The sequence below is a fragment of the Callionymus lyra genome, chromosome 18 (genome assembly GCF_982586985.1).
Source record: "Callionymus lyra chromosome 18, fCalLyr1.hap1.1, whole genome shotgun sequence".
Taxonomy (NCBI): Eukaryota; Metazoa; Chordata; class Actinopteri; order Syngnathiformes; family Callionymidae; genus Callionymus; species Callionymus lyra.
The window spans coordinates 5,699,898-5,714,827 of NC_141835.1; the positions used below are offsets into that span (position 1 = coordinate 5,699,898).

The 14,930-nt window shown below is 37.3% G+C and overlaps 1 protein-coding gene across 2 annotated transcripts in view; it reads right to left on the reverse strand.

Moving 5' to 3' along the window:
- paplna (papilin a, proteoglycan-like sulfated glycoprotein) overlaps positions 1 to 10,239 on the reverse strand; it is a 31,651-nt gene extending 21,412 nt beyond the window's left edge. Inside the window, exons 1-9 of one of the 2 annotated variants that reach the window (XM_087779560.1) lie at positions 10,137 to 10,239; positions 9,221 to 9,281; positions 8,997 to 9,100; positions 6,296 to 6,356; positions 5,803 to 5,905; positions 5,598 to 5,725; positions 2,410 to 2,533; positions 2,078 to 2,158; positions 459 to 631 (exon numbers count right to left, since the gene is read on the reverse strand). In XM_087779560.1, coding sequence (XP_087635686.1) covers positions 459 to 631; positions 2,078 to 2,158; positions 2,410 to 2,533; positions 5,598 to 5,725; positions 5,803 to 5,905; positions 6,296 to 6,356; positions 8,997 to 9,100; positions 9,221 to 9,274 — 828 coding nt within the window. In that variant the 5' untranslated portion in view covers positions 9,275 to 9,281; positions 10,137 to 10,239. Of the gene's footprint in view, positions 1 to 458; positions 632 to 2,077; positions 2,159 to 2,409; positions 2,534 to 5,597; positions 5,726 to 5,802; positions 5,906 to 6,295; positions 6,357 to 8,996; positions 9,101 to 9,220; positions 9,282 to 9,940; positions 9,958 to 10,136 lie in introns of those variants that run through there. The other variant, XM_087779559.1, reaches the window with a different exon arrangement.
- Positions 10,240 to 14,930: the final 4,691 nt, after the last annotated feature.

Sequence of the window (14,930 nt, forward strand, 5' to 3'; positions counted from 1 at the left end):
GGTCCTGAAGTTCAGGAACCATCAGTAGATTCTGATCCACAGACCTCAGAGCCCGAGCTGGGGTGTAAGTCTGGATCAGAATCTACTGACGGAAGGTCTGACCATGAATAGATCTGAAAGTAAGAACCAGAATTTTTCAAATGGATCCTGAAAGAAACTGGAAGCCAGTGAAGAGTTTCAAGGATCGGAGAAATGTGAGTTCTTCTACTAGAGCGGCTCAGAATTCTGTCTGCAGAGTTTTCCATGAACTGCAGGCGAAACAGATCCTTCTTGTTTAGACATGAAAATAAACTGTTACAATAGTCCAGACGAGAAGAAACAAACTAACAAACACCTTCCCTTTCATTTTCAATTTTAGACTTTTCGGTTCTATATTTGTGGCCACAAGTGACCTCCTGAAAAAACGTTTTAAACTTAAATTTAAACAAACTTAATTAATAGAAATGTAATGAAAGTACCTCGATCACGAGCGGTTCCGTGGTGGGTCCGCGGCCGATGATGGTCTCGGGCACGTTCTCGCCTTCGGCGCCGCGCTGGTAGTAGAGCACGGTGCCGGCGATGGGCGTCGACCTGGAGAACTCGATCACCCAGTGGCCGTTGAGGTAGTACTCTCCACGCAGGTTCTTGACGGCTGGAAGCACAGCGAGAGGCTTTTATTTTGAAGGACTATTAACTATTAATAAGCTACTTATTTAGGTAGGTAAGTAGGTAGAACATTATTTATTGAAATTGCTTTTTTCTAATTAGCCACAGCAATACAGCAATTATTCATAAAAAATAAATGTATGAGTTTATAAATATTTATTTATGTGTATTAACAGCAAATAAGCCACTTACAAATAATGTTTAAGTACTAACAACATGTTCATTGGGACTATATTCTAGCATTAATAGCAGGATATTAAACTGACAATTAATTACTGATTATTAACAGTAAATAAAGACATTAATAAAGATTAACTTTGCTGAAAACTAACTTCTCTCTATTATAATAATACATTTTATTCAAAAGCCCCTTTCATGAGACTCAAGGTTGCTGCACAATAAAATAACAAATACAATAAAATTAACCCCTTATTAGGTGTAATTTCGATGAGAGAAGTAATTTACTTTTAATGGAATAAAACAAAATTATACTAGTATTAATAGCATGTAATAGCGGTAATTACGATGTTGAAAACATTTGTGTTTTTTACCCACGTTAATTTACATTTTTAATGTTATAACCATTCAAATACCTTTAATTAAATATGAATATGCTTCCACTTTAGAATAAGAAACATATTCTCAATTACAAATACTTATTTTTAAGTGATTAGGATGATATTAATACTATTAATCCTTTTTTTCCCTTAAAAAGGGACAGTATTGTTCATATTGAATGACTTCTTTCATGGTACGGATACAAATACAGATGCAGAGAAGTTAGTTTTAAACAAAGTTCATCTTTAATAACTTAATAATCAGTTAATTAAAGTCTAATTATAGACGGATAGATAAAACTTAAATAATCTCTCTGGAGATGTACTTTGGGAAATTGGGTTTCCAGTTCAGTACATTAAGTTTCAAAAAAACAAAAAGAATAACAAGTGCAAAAAAAAAGGATACAAAGATGAACATAGAATAGAATAACATCATCATATTCTATAATTAATAACACTAATTATTAATACATAATTATAATGCTATTAAGGGTATAATATAGTCCCAGACAGAAAAAAAAACCCTTTTAATTCTTGTTCTATCGATTATTACTGTCTGAAAGGTGTTTTATTTTGAAAAAATGAGGTGTTTCTTATAAAGTACCAAAAAAAAAAAAAAACTATACATGATTTATTTTTGCTGTTTTAATCTGAAGGTGGTGTTAAAAAAAGATGGTGTTAATTGATAGTTTCAGTTTGTTGAGACGTTCCATCCTTTATTTTTCAAAATAAAATGTATATTTCTGTGTGTTTATGAGCCTACATTTTTCACTTATTAAGATGCTTATAAAAAATGTGCACTACATATTAAAAAAGGCCTAAACCGGTCGCAAGAATTTAGTGTTTTCTCGGTTTGTTTTCAGCCCTGGACTCACAAAGGTAGTTCCTCGTGGCCACGGTCTCTCTGATGCTGATGGTCGTGGCTCCCACTGGGATGATGAACATCTGGTTGTAGCCTGGGACACAGAAACGATTTTAAAAAGTTTAGAAAAGACAAAAAAACAGCACCTACTCCCCCCTACTGTCTAGTTAAACACATTGTGATTTCAAATGCTAAAAAAAAGCTATTGAATTATGTGAATAAAATGAACGTAGATTGATAATAATGGACGGAAAAAACAAAAAAAACACAATATGTCTGCAAATCAGTGGCTTTGTTTGGTAAATTGAAACTCTGGGTCGTGGAGAGATGATGGAGGGGAGGTACCGGTCGGCAGGTCGCGGACAGAGAAGGTTTTCTTCACGCGGGAGCAGGACTGTCCGTCGCCGCCACACTTCAGGCAGGGATCGTCTCGCGCCGACGACTCCAGCGCGTCGTCGCAGCCCAGGCGCTGCAGACACACACACACACACACACACACACACACACACACACACACACACACACACACGAGAATGCATCAGCGCTACTGCGTCGCTCGGTTTGTTTTGAGGTTATTTCTCTGCCAGACTTTGACACAAAAACCCTCTCATTTTTGTCGGCTGGTTTGAAACAGAAGCTGCTGCGGAAGGTTTGTAGTCGCGGTGACATAACAGCGAAGGGAACAAACTGTTTCTCCTGAGTTGTGTTTCTGAGCGAGAACAGAGCGAGCTTTGTCTGATCAACACACGATGGCAGAGGTCAAACGAGGAGGACAAGGTCAGTCGGTCGGCTGGAAACAATCACAACCATACGGAACGGATTGATATTATCATGTTTTTACTGTGGACTTTTGGGTGTCTACATCTGGCTACACACTGTAGAACATGTGTGTAGACACACACAGCTACACACTGTAGAACATGTGTGTAGACACAGATGTTGAAGATACAGAACAGGTCATGCATGTCAACAACAGTCACTGAAGAAAAGGAAGAATGTTTGTGGACAAACACAATATAAACTTCAAACATCAATTGTTTTATTTTGTGTGTTTTTTATGAATGTTAAATAATGCTGATGAGTCCATGTGAACACTGATGTGTATCCTTTGATTTATGTGCGTCATGTGAACATTGTGTGTGTCACATGAAAATGTTGTGTGTCATGTTTTCATGTATGTGTGTGATGTGATCATTTATGTGTGTCATGTGATCATTTATGTGTGTCATGTAATACTTTATTGTGTGTCATGTTTTTACATATTTGTCATGTGATCATTTGTGTGTGTCATGTGATCATTTATGTGTGTCATGTAATACTTTATTGTGTGTCATGTTTTTACATATTTGTCATGTGATCATTTGTGTGTGTCATGTGATCATTTATGTGTGTCATGTAATACTTTATTGTGTGTCATGTTTTTACATATTTGTCATGTGATCATTTATGTGTGTCATGTGATCATTTATGTGTGTCATGTAATACTTTATTGTGTGTCATGTTTTTACATATTTGTCATGTGATCATTTATGTGTGTCATGTAATACTTTATTGTGTGTCATGTTTTTACATATTTGTCATGTGATCGTTTATTGTGTGTCATGTTTTTATGTATGTGAACATTGATGTGTGTCCTTTGATTTATGTGCGTCATGTGAACATTGTGTGTGTCACATGAAAATGCTGTGTGTCATGTTTTCATGTATGTGTGTCATGTGATCATTTATGTGTGTCATGTGATCATTTATGTGTGTCATGTAATACTTTATTGTGTGTCATGTTTTTACATATTTGTCATGTGATCATTTGTGTGTCATGTGATCATTTATGTGTGTCATGTTTTTACATATTTGTCCTGTGATCGTTTATTGTGTGTCATGTTTTTATGTATGTGAACATTGATGTGTGTCCTTTGATTTATGTGCGTCATGTGAACATTGTGTGTGTCACATGAAAATGTTGTGTGTCATGTTTTCATGTATGTGTGTGATGCAATTATTTATGTGTCATGTGATCATTTCTGTGTGGCATGTGTACCTCATATGTGTCATGTTATCATTTGTGTGTCATGTGAACATTATATGAGTCATGTTTTCATGCATGTGTGTCATGTTAACACCTTGTGTGTCATGAGAACCTCATGTGTGTAATGTTTTTATGTATGTGTGTCATGTGATCAGTTATGTGTGTCATGTGAACATTTATGTGTATCATGTAATACTTTATTGTGTGTCATGTTTTTACATATTTGTCATGTGATCATTTGTGTGTCATGTGATCATTTATTGTGTGTCATGTTTTTTACGTATATTATCATTTATGTGTGTCATGTGATCATTTATTGTGTGTCATGTTTTTATGTATGTGATCATTTATGTGTGTCATGTGATCACTTATTGTGTGTCAAGTTTTTATGTATGTGTCATGTGATCATTTATGTGTGTCATGTGATCCCTTATGTGTGTCATGTGAACATTGTTTGTGTCACATGAAAATCTTGTGTGTCATGTAAACATCACGTGTCATGTTTTCATGTATGTGTGTCATGCAATATTTAAGATTCATGTGAACCCTTATGTGTGTCATGTTTTTACGTACAGTATGTGTCATGTGATCATTTATGTGTGTCATGTGATCCTTCATGTGTGTCATGTGAACATTGTGTGTGTCACATGAAAATCTTGTGTGTCATGTAAACATCACATGTCATGTTTTCATGTATGTGTGTCATGTGATCATTTATGTGTCATGTGATAATTTATTGTGTGTCATGTTTTTTACGTATATTATCATTTATGTGTGTCATGTGATCATTTATTGTGTGTCATGTTTTTATGTATGTGATCATTTATGTGTGTCATGTGATCACTTATTGTGTGTCAAGTTTTTATGTATGTGTCATGTAATAATTTATGTGTGTCATGTGATCCCTTATGTGTGTCATGTGAACATTGTGTGTGTCACATGAAAATCTTGTGTGTAATGTAAACATCACATGTCATGTTTTCATGTATGTGTGTCATGTGATCATTTATGTATGTCATGTGATCATTTATGTATGTCATACGATCATTTATTGTGTGTCATGTTTTTTACGTATGTGATCATTTATGTGTGTCATTTGATCATTTATTGTGTGTCAAGTTTTTACGTATGTGTCATGTGATCATTTATGTGTGTCATGTGATCATTTATGTGTGTCATGTGAACATTGTGTGTGTCACATGAAAATCTTGTGTGTCATGTAAACATCACGCGTCATTTTTTCATGTATGCATGTCATGCAATTATTTATGTGTCATATGAACCTAATGTGTGTCATGTTTTTTTTACATATGTGTGTCCTGTGATCATTTATGTGCGTCATGTGGACATTATATGAGTCATGCTTTCATGTATGCATGTCATGGGATGCATGTCAATCATTTGATCATTTAAGTTTGTTGTGTATCCTGGTACTTGTGTGCCCACATATCTAAACATACACATTTGTGAAACATATAAATACACACAAGTATACTTAAAAGTCGTACCTTACACACTCCCGCCACACAGACGTCTCTCCTGCCAGGGTGACAAGGGGTTCCATCAGCCACGGCGTTGCGATGGCGGTAGAAGAAGTTCTCTCCTCGAGGCATACAGTTGAGCTCACATGGATTCTCTGCCGTCACCAGAACATTGATCATCACATTATGATGTTCACGTCGTAATATCAAGTACTTCTGACAGCTTTCTCACCGCCGTAATAAGGAAGCCACTTGTAGCGTCTCCCCTGGAAGTCTGTCCCGTCGAACTGAGCGCACTGCTGCTCCCGGAAGTCTTTGGATCCGTCTGGACAATCCTGCGAGTGAACTCTCGTCAACAAACAGCTTCCAGGCAAATCAAGATGTCAATCAAAACTAAAAGGAGCCGTTTAGTGGTTATTGTGATTCATTTTTTGTAGATCGATACACAATCCTTGAATCATGGGAGTAGTTTTATTGATTGAATTGTAGTTTGATGAGGCTCCTTGGCAGATGTATGTTCTTTCTTTGTGCATTTTGTATTTATCCCGTTGATTTTATTGTGTTTGATTATGGAAATAAAATAAACATCAATAACATTTGGATGATCAGGAAATGTGATTTACATCTCAACTGTTGAGGTACAACCTAGAGTCACTAGTATACATTTCTTCTACTTCAAAAATAAATGAGAACCGAGTATGTTGTGAACACAACTGGGATTTTACCTGAGTGTTACAGGTACGGTAGGATTTGTCCGGTCCTACACAGTTGTGTCCGCCGTCAGTCCTGAAACAATGAGTCAAATCATTTAACTTGTGATTCTAGTTAAGATGGATTTAAGTGAAGGAAACTTGTTCGGGGAACTTTCTTAACAATCTTAACTCGTACATCTGTAGTTAAAGCAGCAACGAGTGACATAGAAAACGGTGTTTCTGGCGCCCCCCGTTGTCAGAGAAGTGTATCTGCAATGTCGTGAAGCCTCCGTTGCAATATCCATTACGTACATTTGTTTACAAAACTAGACAAGTAAGTAAGTGGTTTTTATCTTTTTTGGTAACTTCCAAAAAAAATTCCCTCAATATTTTATATGAAAACTGTAATAAAGCGGTTTGGTGGTCATGTGACTCGTCCAGACAAAGTTATGTATTGAAGAGCATCGAGAAAATAATAGCTACAGTTTTTTTGACTGTTCAAAATCTAACAAAATCTATCCATAACACAAATATGAGTAAAATAATATAAATAATAGTTGATAAGTAACATATGTTTATTCTGAATAAATGTTTATTTATATATGGTTAAAACATGTTATATATTAGAAATATTTATGGTTAATTATTTATACACAGACAGAATTATAAAGTTACATAATGGAACATTAGTACACACGTGTATTGTTTGGATACTAGCTAAACATAAATGTTAGCGAAGAGCAAACAGATGAGAAAAATAAAATAAAACTTGAACCATCTCAAATCTACGCTGCGATACGTTGACCCAATTTAAGGCGCCACAACAAAGCCGCGACCTCACAAGAACAACTCGTACGACGCTTCCCCTCAGTCGGCCTGATGACACACGGCTGCAGAAAGCATCTGCCCTCGGGCCCCGAAAACACAAGACACGCTCCTGTCAACACGCCAAAACTGAAACTGAAACATGTCCCGACAGTGATTCACGGCCAGGATCCTCAGGTGAAGCATCCGCCCGTCATGCAATCTTTGTCTAGAAGAAAACAAGCTGCTGCAGGGAGAGAGAGAGAGAGAGAGAGAGAGAGAGCTCTGAGATAAAGATGTTTAGTCTAAGATCAGACCTGATATTAAGTTTCAAAGGCAACAGTGAGATAAGTTTCCTTTTTTAAATACTTCATCTTCCCAAACAAAATACTTTCCTTTCAGAAAAAGATGAGCTGACTCATCGAATTGCACTTTTATTATTCATTTAATTGTTTTGTTCGTCTATTGTATCATCAGCGTGTGTTTGTACAAAACTCTACTTTCATTGAAATGTTGACGTTAGAAAATGATCTTAAGCTCCGCCCACTGAAAACAGTATTTCACCATAACCACACCCACTCTGCTGTGATTGGTCAAGCATGGAGGTTTGTCATCAGTCCCAGAAGTCTCCACCTCCAAGGGACTTACTGTATAAACAAAGCGTGGGCTTGATAACAGCTGGCTGCAGGAGGCGTGAAGCCATCGTTACGTCATAATGGACTCTCGTAACCTCTCGTTCGTCCAGATTTCAGAGCAACTTTATGAAGTAATGAGTGTAAAACATGGTCATGATGAGGAACTTACTGCGTCTTGGAGAGAAGAACGTTTACTACATGTCAGTTGGAGTTTCACATCAGTTGCAAATTTACTCGGTAGAACTGCTGAAAAAACATTTCTCTTATTTCTGTATTGCACATACGGTACGAGGCAGCGACGCAACGGAGGTGCCACAGACTTGCAGTTACCATCTCTTGACATCAGGGGGAGCCAGAAACAATATTCTCTAATTTAGTAATTACTACTTTAACAGTGTACTCAGTACAGTAAAGCAGCCAAACAAAATACAGTTGCTTCCTCCGTCAGCTGTAATAACAAGTGAGCTCACTTCTCTCCAAGCTTTGCTGCATTCGCTAATGTTTATTTGTAATGACTTTTCTAGGTCAAATATCATAACCACAGAAGAATCCAGAAGATTTCTACGTCTCTTGATAGATGGAGCTTTACAGTCTTTTCTACACGGAGTTACGGATGAAAACATTCAAACTGGATTTAAAATAAATAAACACCTGAATCCTATTGTCCTATCCTATAAATATTGATGATTGTAGACACTCAATTATATTAGTGAGACACATTTAAGTGTTGAAGAAAGTCTGTTTTCAGTCTGTTGCAACATCGTCTCGAAGATGATGATTCAAATGTGCATAACTACAGTATTTGACTGTTTCAACACACTCGGTGATACTTTAATTAAATCATGCTGACAGCGGAGAACAGCGACTTACTCAGAGTGCACCAACTTGTTGAAAACCAACATTAGAATTTCCAGCAGGTTCGGCAGAAGACTTTCCCAGTCGACTATTTTTCAAACGTTTGATCCATTCCTCCACATGAACGGATCAGGTATTTGGCCTTTTTTTTTTATTAAACATGCCCTGAGGTTGTGTATTTTGAGAGGAACATGATTCAAAGCATTGTTCCGTACACACCGGGTACAAACCGAAGCGTGATTCAGCAGGTAAATATCAGTCAGAGGACTGTGAGTCAACACTTTGATGATAACCATTGAAATAAAAGCCAGTTCCGAAGAACAACTATGACTGTAAAGTTCAGTTTCTACTCAAACGGTTTAGGTTCTGCTGGAGTGGTTTTGACGCCGCTTTCAGCCTCTGCACTGTTTCAACGGCGATGATGTCATTTGACAAATTACCTGTGAGAGATGCAGCGTCTGGTTCTGGTGGTGATTCCTCCGCCGCAGCTGCGACTGCACTCGCCGTCCGGACCCCACGGCTCCCAGCGATCCAGGCTCGGAACCTGGATCCAGCACGACCATGATAATATCAACGGTTAAAAACATTACAATAAAATCATGAACTATTAATACGTGTCTCATCTCTCTGTAAAAATTAAATATAAATAAATGTTTTGATTTACCGAGAATATCGAAGCGACGAAAAGCTGTGAGACGAGCAGGAGAAGCGTCAACATGGTTCCGCTGGAACAAAAAAAAAGAAGTATTTAGAGTTAAGAAACATGAGAACAAGTCTGTGCAACAAATTACACCCAAAGAAATAAATCAAACAGCGATGAAATGAGCCCTAGAGTCACGAACAAAAGCGATGACTGACTGCACGTTTAAAAGCCTGTTGTAATGACTTAAAGTTGGAACTTCGTGTTTAATGACAGTGTAGGTTTTTTTAAATGTAGTTTAATAAATGTTTTAATGTATAATTAATGCCACAGCTTGTATTTATTAGTGTAAATACATTTATAAATCAGGCTAAGTTGAAAAATACACTATAATTCAAGTCATTTCATGTGATTTATTTTTATATAATATTGTAAGACAGGTTCAATTCACGAGTAATAAAGTGATTAAAATACTACTAAATCTGAACAACTTTAGCTCAAACATAATTATTAAAACGGAAGAAAATCATCTTATTTTATTCTGAATTAATAATTGTCGTAATAATGAATCACGTGATTTATCATTAGCTTGTAGCAAGTAAGAGGCTAAGTTATTATTTTTAATTACTTATAAATAAATAAATTACTTTATTTATTTAACAAAGAAGTCGTAAAATGTAAGCAAATAGTGGTAAAGTTAACTTTAAATATAAACGTTAAAGTATATATTTATAAATGACTTACTGAAGTTGTTTTGGCATCTGCACACAAACACGGACAATCAAATGTCTCATTTAAATGTTTCCCCCGAAATAACAACTAGTAAATAGTTCCGCTTTTAGAATAAAACCATTTTAAGGTGAATTCGTATTAAACTAATAAATAAATAACAAAATAAACTCCTGATCTGTGGAAACACGAGACAAACATGAAGACTTACCTCCTCTGATGGCTCTGTGTTGAAGCAGCCGATGGATCTTTTACTAAACAAAAATAAATAAACACGACCGGGTCAGATCGTGGGTGAGATGGTTCTGAGCAGAACCGAGCCAGGCTGGACTCTTTTGTCTCTCCCTCCTTCCTCCCTCCTTCCTCCCTCCCTCCTTGAGGCCGACAGGGAGGAGAGAAAGTTCGGTCCTCCTCCTCCAGGGGCGTCACTCTCGGACCAGAACCTCCAGGAGTCTGTAATTTGGAGCCACAAGTCAGGCTCGGTGTGTTTGGACCTGCCCTTCAATGTGAGTCCAGATGTTTGCTAGAGTTCACCAGAAGATTCACACGATTCTGGAGTCAGAACAGAAGCAGCAACTGTTCCCTGAAATCATGTGTTTTTAATCATTGAAACATGTTTTATAATGATGTTGTTAATTCTGTAATAAAATGATTATTATCAACTGTTATGTTTAACATGTAGTGAATGTTCTTCAAGACGCAGTAACTTCTCATCATGACCATGTTTTCAACTCATTACTTTATAAAGTTGCTCTGAAATCCTGGCGAACGAAAGGTTACGAGAGTCCATTATGAATGTAATAATGGCTTCACTCCTCCAGCTGTGATCACTCCTGCTTTGTTTAGATGACGAGTCCCACTGAGGTGGAGACTTCCGGGATTGATGGCGCTTCGGTGACAAACCACCTTGTTTGACCAACAGAGTGGGTGTGGTTAATGTCAACAAGATTTCATCTCCAGAAAGTGTTCATTTTCTAATGTTAGTATTATAATGAAAGGAGAGTTTTTGACAAACACACACTGATGGTACAATAGAGTCACACATCACAACAACACACACACACTGATGGTACAATAGAGTCACACATCACAACAACACACACACACTGATGATACAATAGAGTCACACATCACAACAACACACACACACACTGATGGTACAATAGAGTCACACATCACAACAACACACACACACTGATGATACAATAGAGTCACACATCACAACAACACACACACTGATGATACAATAGAGTCACACATCACAACAACACACACACTGATGATACAATAGAGTCACACATCACAACAACACACACACACTGATGATACAATAGAGTCAAGCATCACAACAACACACACACACTGATGATACAATAGAGTCACACATCACAACAACAAACACGCAATGATGATACAATAGAGTCACACATCACAACAACACACACACACTGATGATACAATAGAGTCAAGCATCACAACAACACACACACACTGATGATACAATAGAGTCACACATCACAACAACAAACACGCAATGATGATACAATAGAGTCTTATAATGAAAGGAGAGTTTTTGACAAACACACACTGATGGTACAATAGAGTCACACATCACAACAACACACACACACTGATGGTACAATAGAGTCACACATCACAACAACACACACACACTGATGATACAATAGAGTCACACATCACAACAACACACACACACACTGATGGTACAATAGAGTCACACATCACAACAACACACACACACTGATGATACAATAGAGTCACACATCACAACAACACACACACTGATGATACAATAGAGTCACACATCACAACAACACACACACTGATGATACAATAGAGTCACACATCACAACAACACACACACACTGATGATACAATAGAGTCAAGCATCACAACAACACACACACACTGATGATACAATAGAGTCACACATCACAACAACAAACACGCAATGATGATACAATAGAGTCACACATCACAACAACACACACACACTGATGATACAATATAGTCACACATCACAACAACACACACTGATGATACAATAGAGTCACACATCACAACAACACACACAAACTGATGATACAATAGAGTCACACATCACAACAACACACACACTGATGATACAATAGAGTCACACATCACAACAACACACACACTGATGATACAATAGAGTCACACATCACAACAACACACACACACATTGATGACACGAAAGAGTCAAGCATCACAACAACACACACACATTGATGACACAATAGAGTCACACATCACAACAACATGCACACTGATGATACAATAGAGTCACACATCACAACAACACACACACTGATGATACAATAGAGTCACACATCACAACAACACACACACTGATGATACAATAGAGTCACACATCACAACAACACACACACACATTGATGACACAATAGAGTCAAGCATCACAACAACACACACACACTGATGATACAATAGAGTCACACATCACAACAACACACACACGGATGATACAATAGAGTCAAGCATCACAACAACACACACACACTGATGATACAATAGAGTCACACATCACAACAACACACACACACTGATGATACAATAGAGTCACACATCACAACAACACACACACTGATGAAACAATAGAGTCACACATCACAACAACACACACACTGATGAAACAATAGAGTCACACATCACAACAACACACACACTGATGAAACAATAGAGTCACACATCACAACAACACACTCACACTGATGATACAATAGAGTCACACATCACAACAACACACACACACTGATGATACAATAGAGTCACACATCACAACAACACACACACACTGATGATACAATAGAGTCACACATCCCAACAACATACACACACTGATGATACAATAGAGTCACACATAACAACAACACACACACACTGATGATACAATAGAGTCACACATCACAACAACACACACACGGATGATACAATAGAGTCAAGCATCACAACAACACACACACACACTGATATTACAATATAGTCACACATCACAACAACACACACACACTGATGATACAATAGAGTCACACATCACAACAACACAAACGCACATCAACACTTTAGTTGAACTAAAGCACAAAAATGTCCACTTGTAAATTAACATCTTTTTATTCTTTAAATTTGGGTGTTTGTTGTTATTTCTCCTCAGTTGTGTTTCTTCTATGAATGTGTAATAAATAATAGTAATAATCTCCCCTCGAGGGACTAATAAAGTCAATGTTAACTTCATGTATCGTGTCATAGTTTGAGTTATTTTTACACGTGTTTGGACGATCGTGTCCAGATAGTTAGAGACGGTTTAAGAGTCGCTGCCAAAACAAACGACTCCAGAGTTTAGTCTAGAATTTAATCTTCACTCCTACGAGTAACATTTAAAGTCAGTGGATAATGAGTTTGTGTTCTTAAGACATAACAGGGTTTTCCTGGTGTTTCTCTTTTAAACACTTCTTTCTTATTTTTACTTCGTTTCTGTGGAAAACTTGTTGTGAAGCGTGAAAACTTTCATCTTAAATAAGTTGCATTATTCATATTTAATTAACCTGAAATAATAACGTTGAGTTTATGACTTTAAGAATATTTTCTTTGAAATATTCTATTAGGAATTATGTCAACATTTCTTTTAACTTTTCACAAACTATAAACGTTACAATAAAAAATGATTTTAGAAAATATCTCGTAAATGACTTAAAATATTTATTAAAAATGCTAAACTCTTGTTGTTTAGGTTAATTTCGAACAAAAAAAAGCTGGAAAGTCTGACATTGAAAACTAAATTTGGACAAAATCTGTAAATCCATCGAGGGAGGGATGGATGGATGGATGGATGGATGGATGGATGGATGGATGGATGGATGGATGGATGGATGGATGGATGGATGGAGATGGATGGATGGATGGATGGATGGATGGATGGATGGATGGATGGATGGATGGATGGATGGATGGATGGATGGATGGATGGATGGATGGATGGATGGATGGATGGATGGATGGATGGATGGATGGATGGATGGATGGTTGGAGGGAGGGAGGGAGAAATGGATGGATGGATGGATGGAAGGATGGTAGGAGGGAGGGAGGGAGGGAGGGAGGGAGGGATGGATGGATGGATGGATGGATGGATGGATGGATGGATGGATGGATGGATGGATGGATGGAAGGAGGGATGGATGGATGGATGGATGGATGGATGGATGGACGGACGGACGGACGGACGGACGGACGGACGGACGGACGGACGGACGGACGGACGGACGGACGGATGGATGGATGGATGGATGGAGGGATGGATGGATGGATGGAAGGAGGGATGGATGGATGATGGATGGATGGATGGATGGATGGATGGATAGTTTTTACATATATTACATAACACCCCGTAACGCTTCTTATGGCTATTACAAAGACACGGTTTCTTCAAATGACTTCACAAATTACATGAATCAAACCCTTGCAGGAGCCGAGGTCAAGCAGGTATTATTTCAAGATATAATTTAGATCCAAAAAAAATGGTTTGATTAGAAAATAAAGTCAAGTTGACAAAGATATTTATATTAAAATTTAAAATACTGAAAATGATCCGTGGGATACATGCATTGCAACTTATAATAAATAAATATTTATATTTAGTACATATATAATAATATATAATATAATATAAATAATTTAATAATATTGTACTTAACTTGAGTTCTTTTTCTGTCCATTGTTATGTATTTGAAACACATTAAAGTAAAGTAAAGTAAGTTTTAATTGGTCTCACGTACGACAGTCACATGAACAGACAAAAACGCCGAGTCATCATTTTTAATCGACAGTCGTCGTCGTCACACGAACATGTGTTTCTTTCAGTCGCGGCGACAAACAAACAAACAGATGTCGGTCGTTACACCAGCAGAACCTTCACCACGTTGGTATTTTCATCGTTTACTTCCTTGTA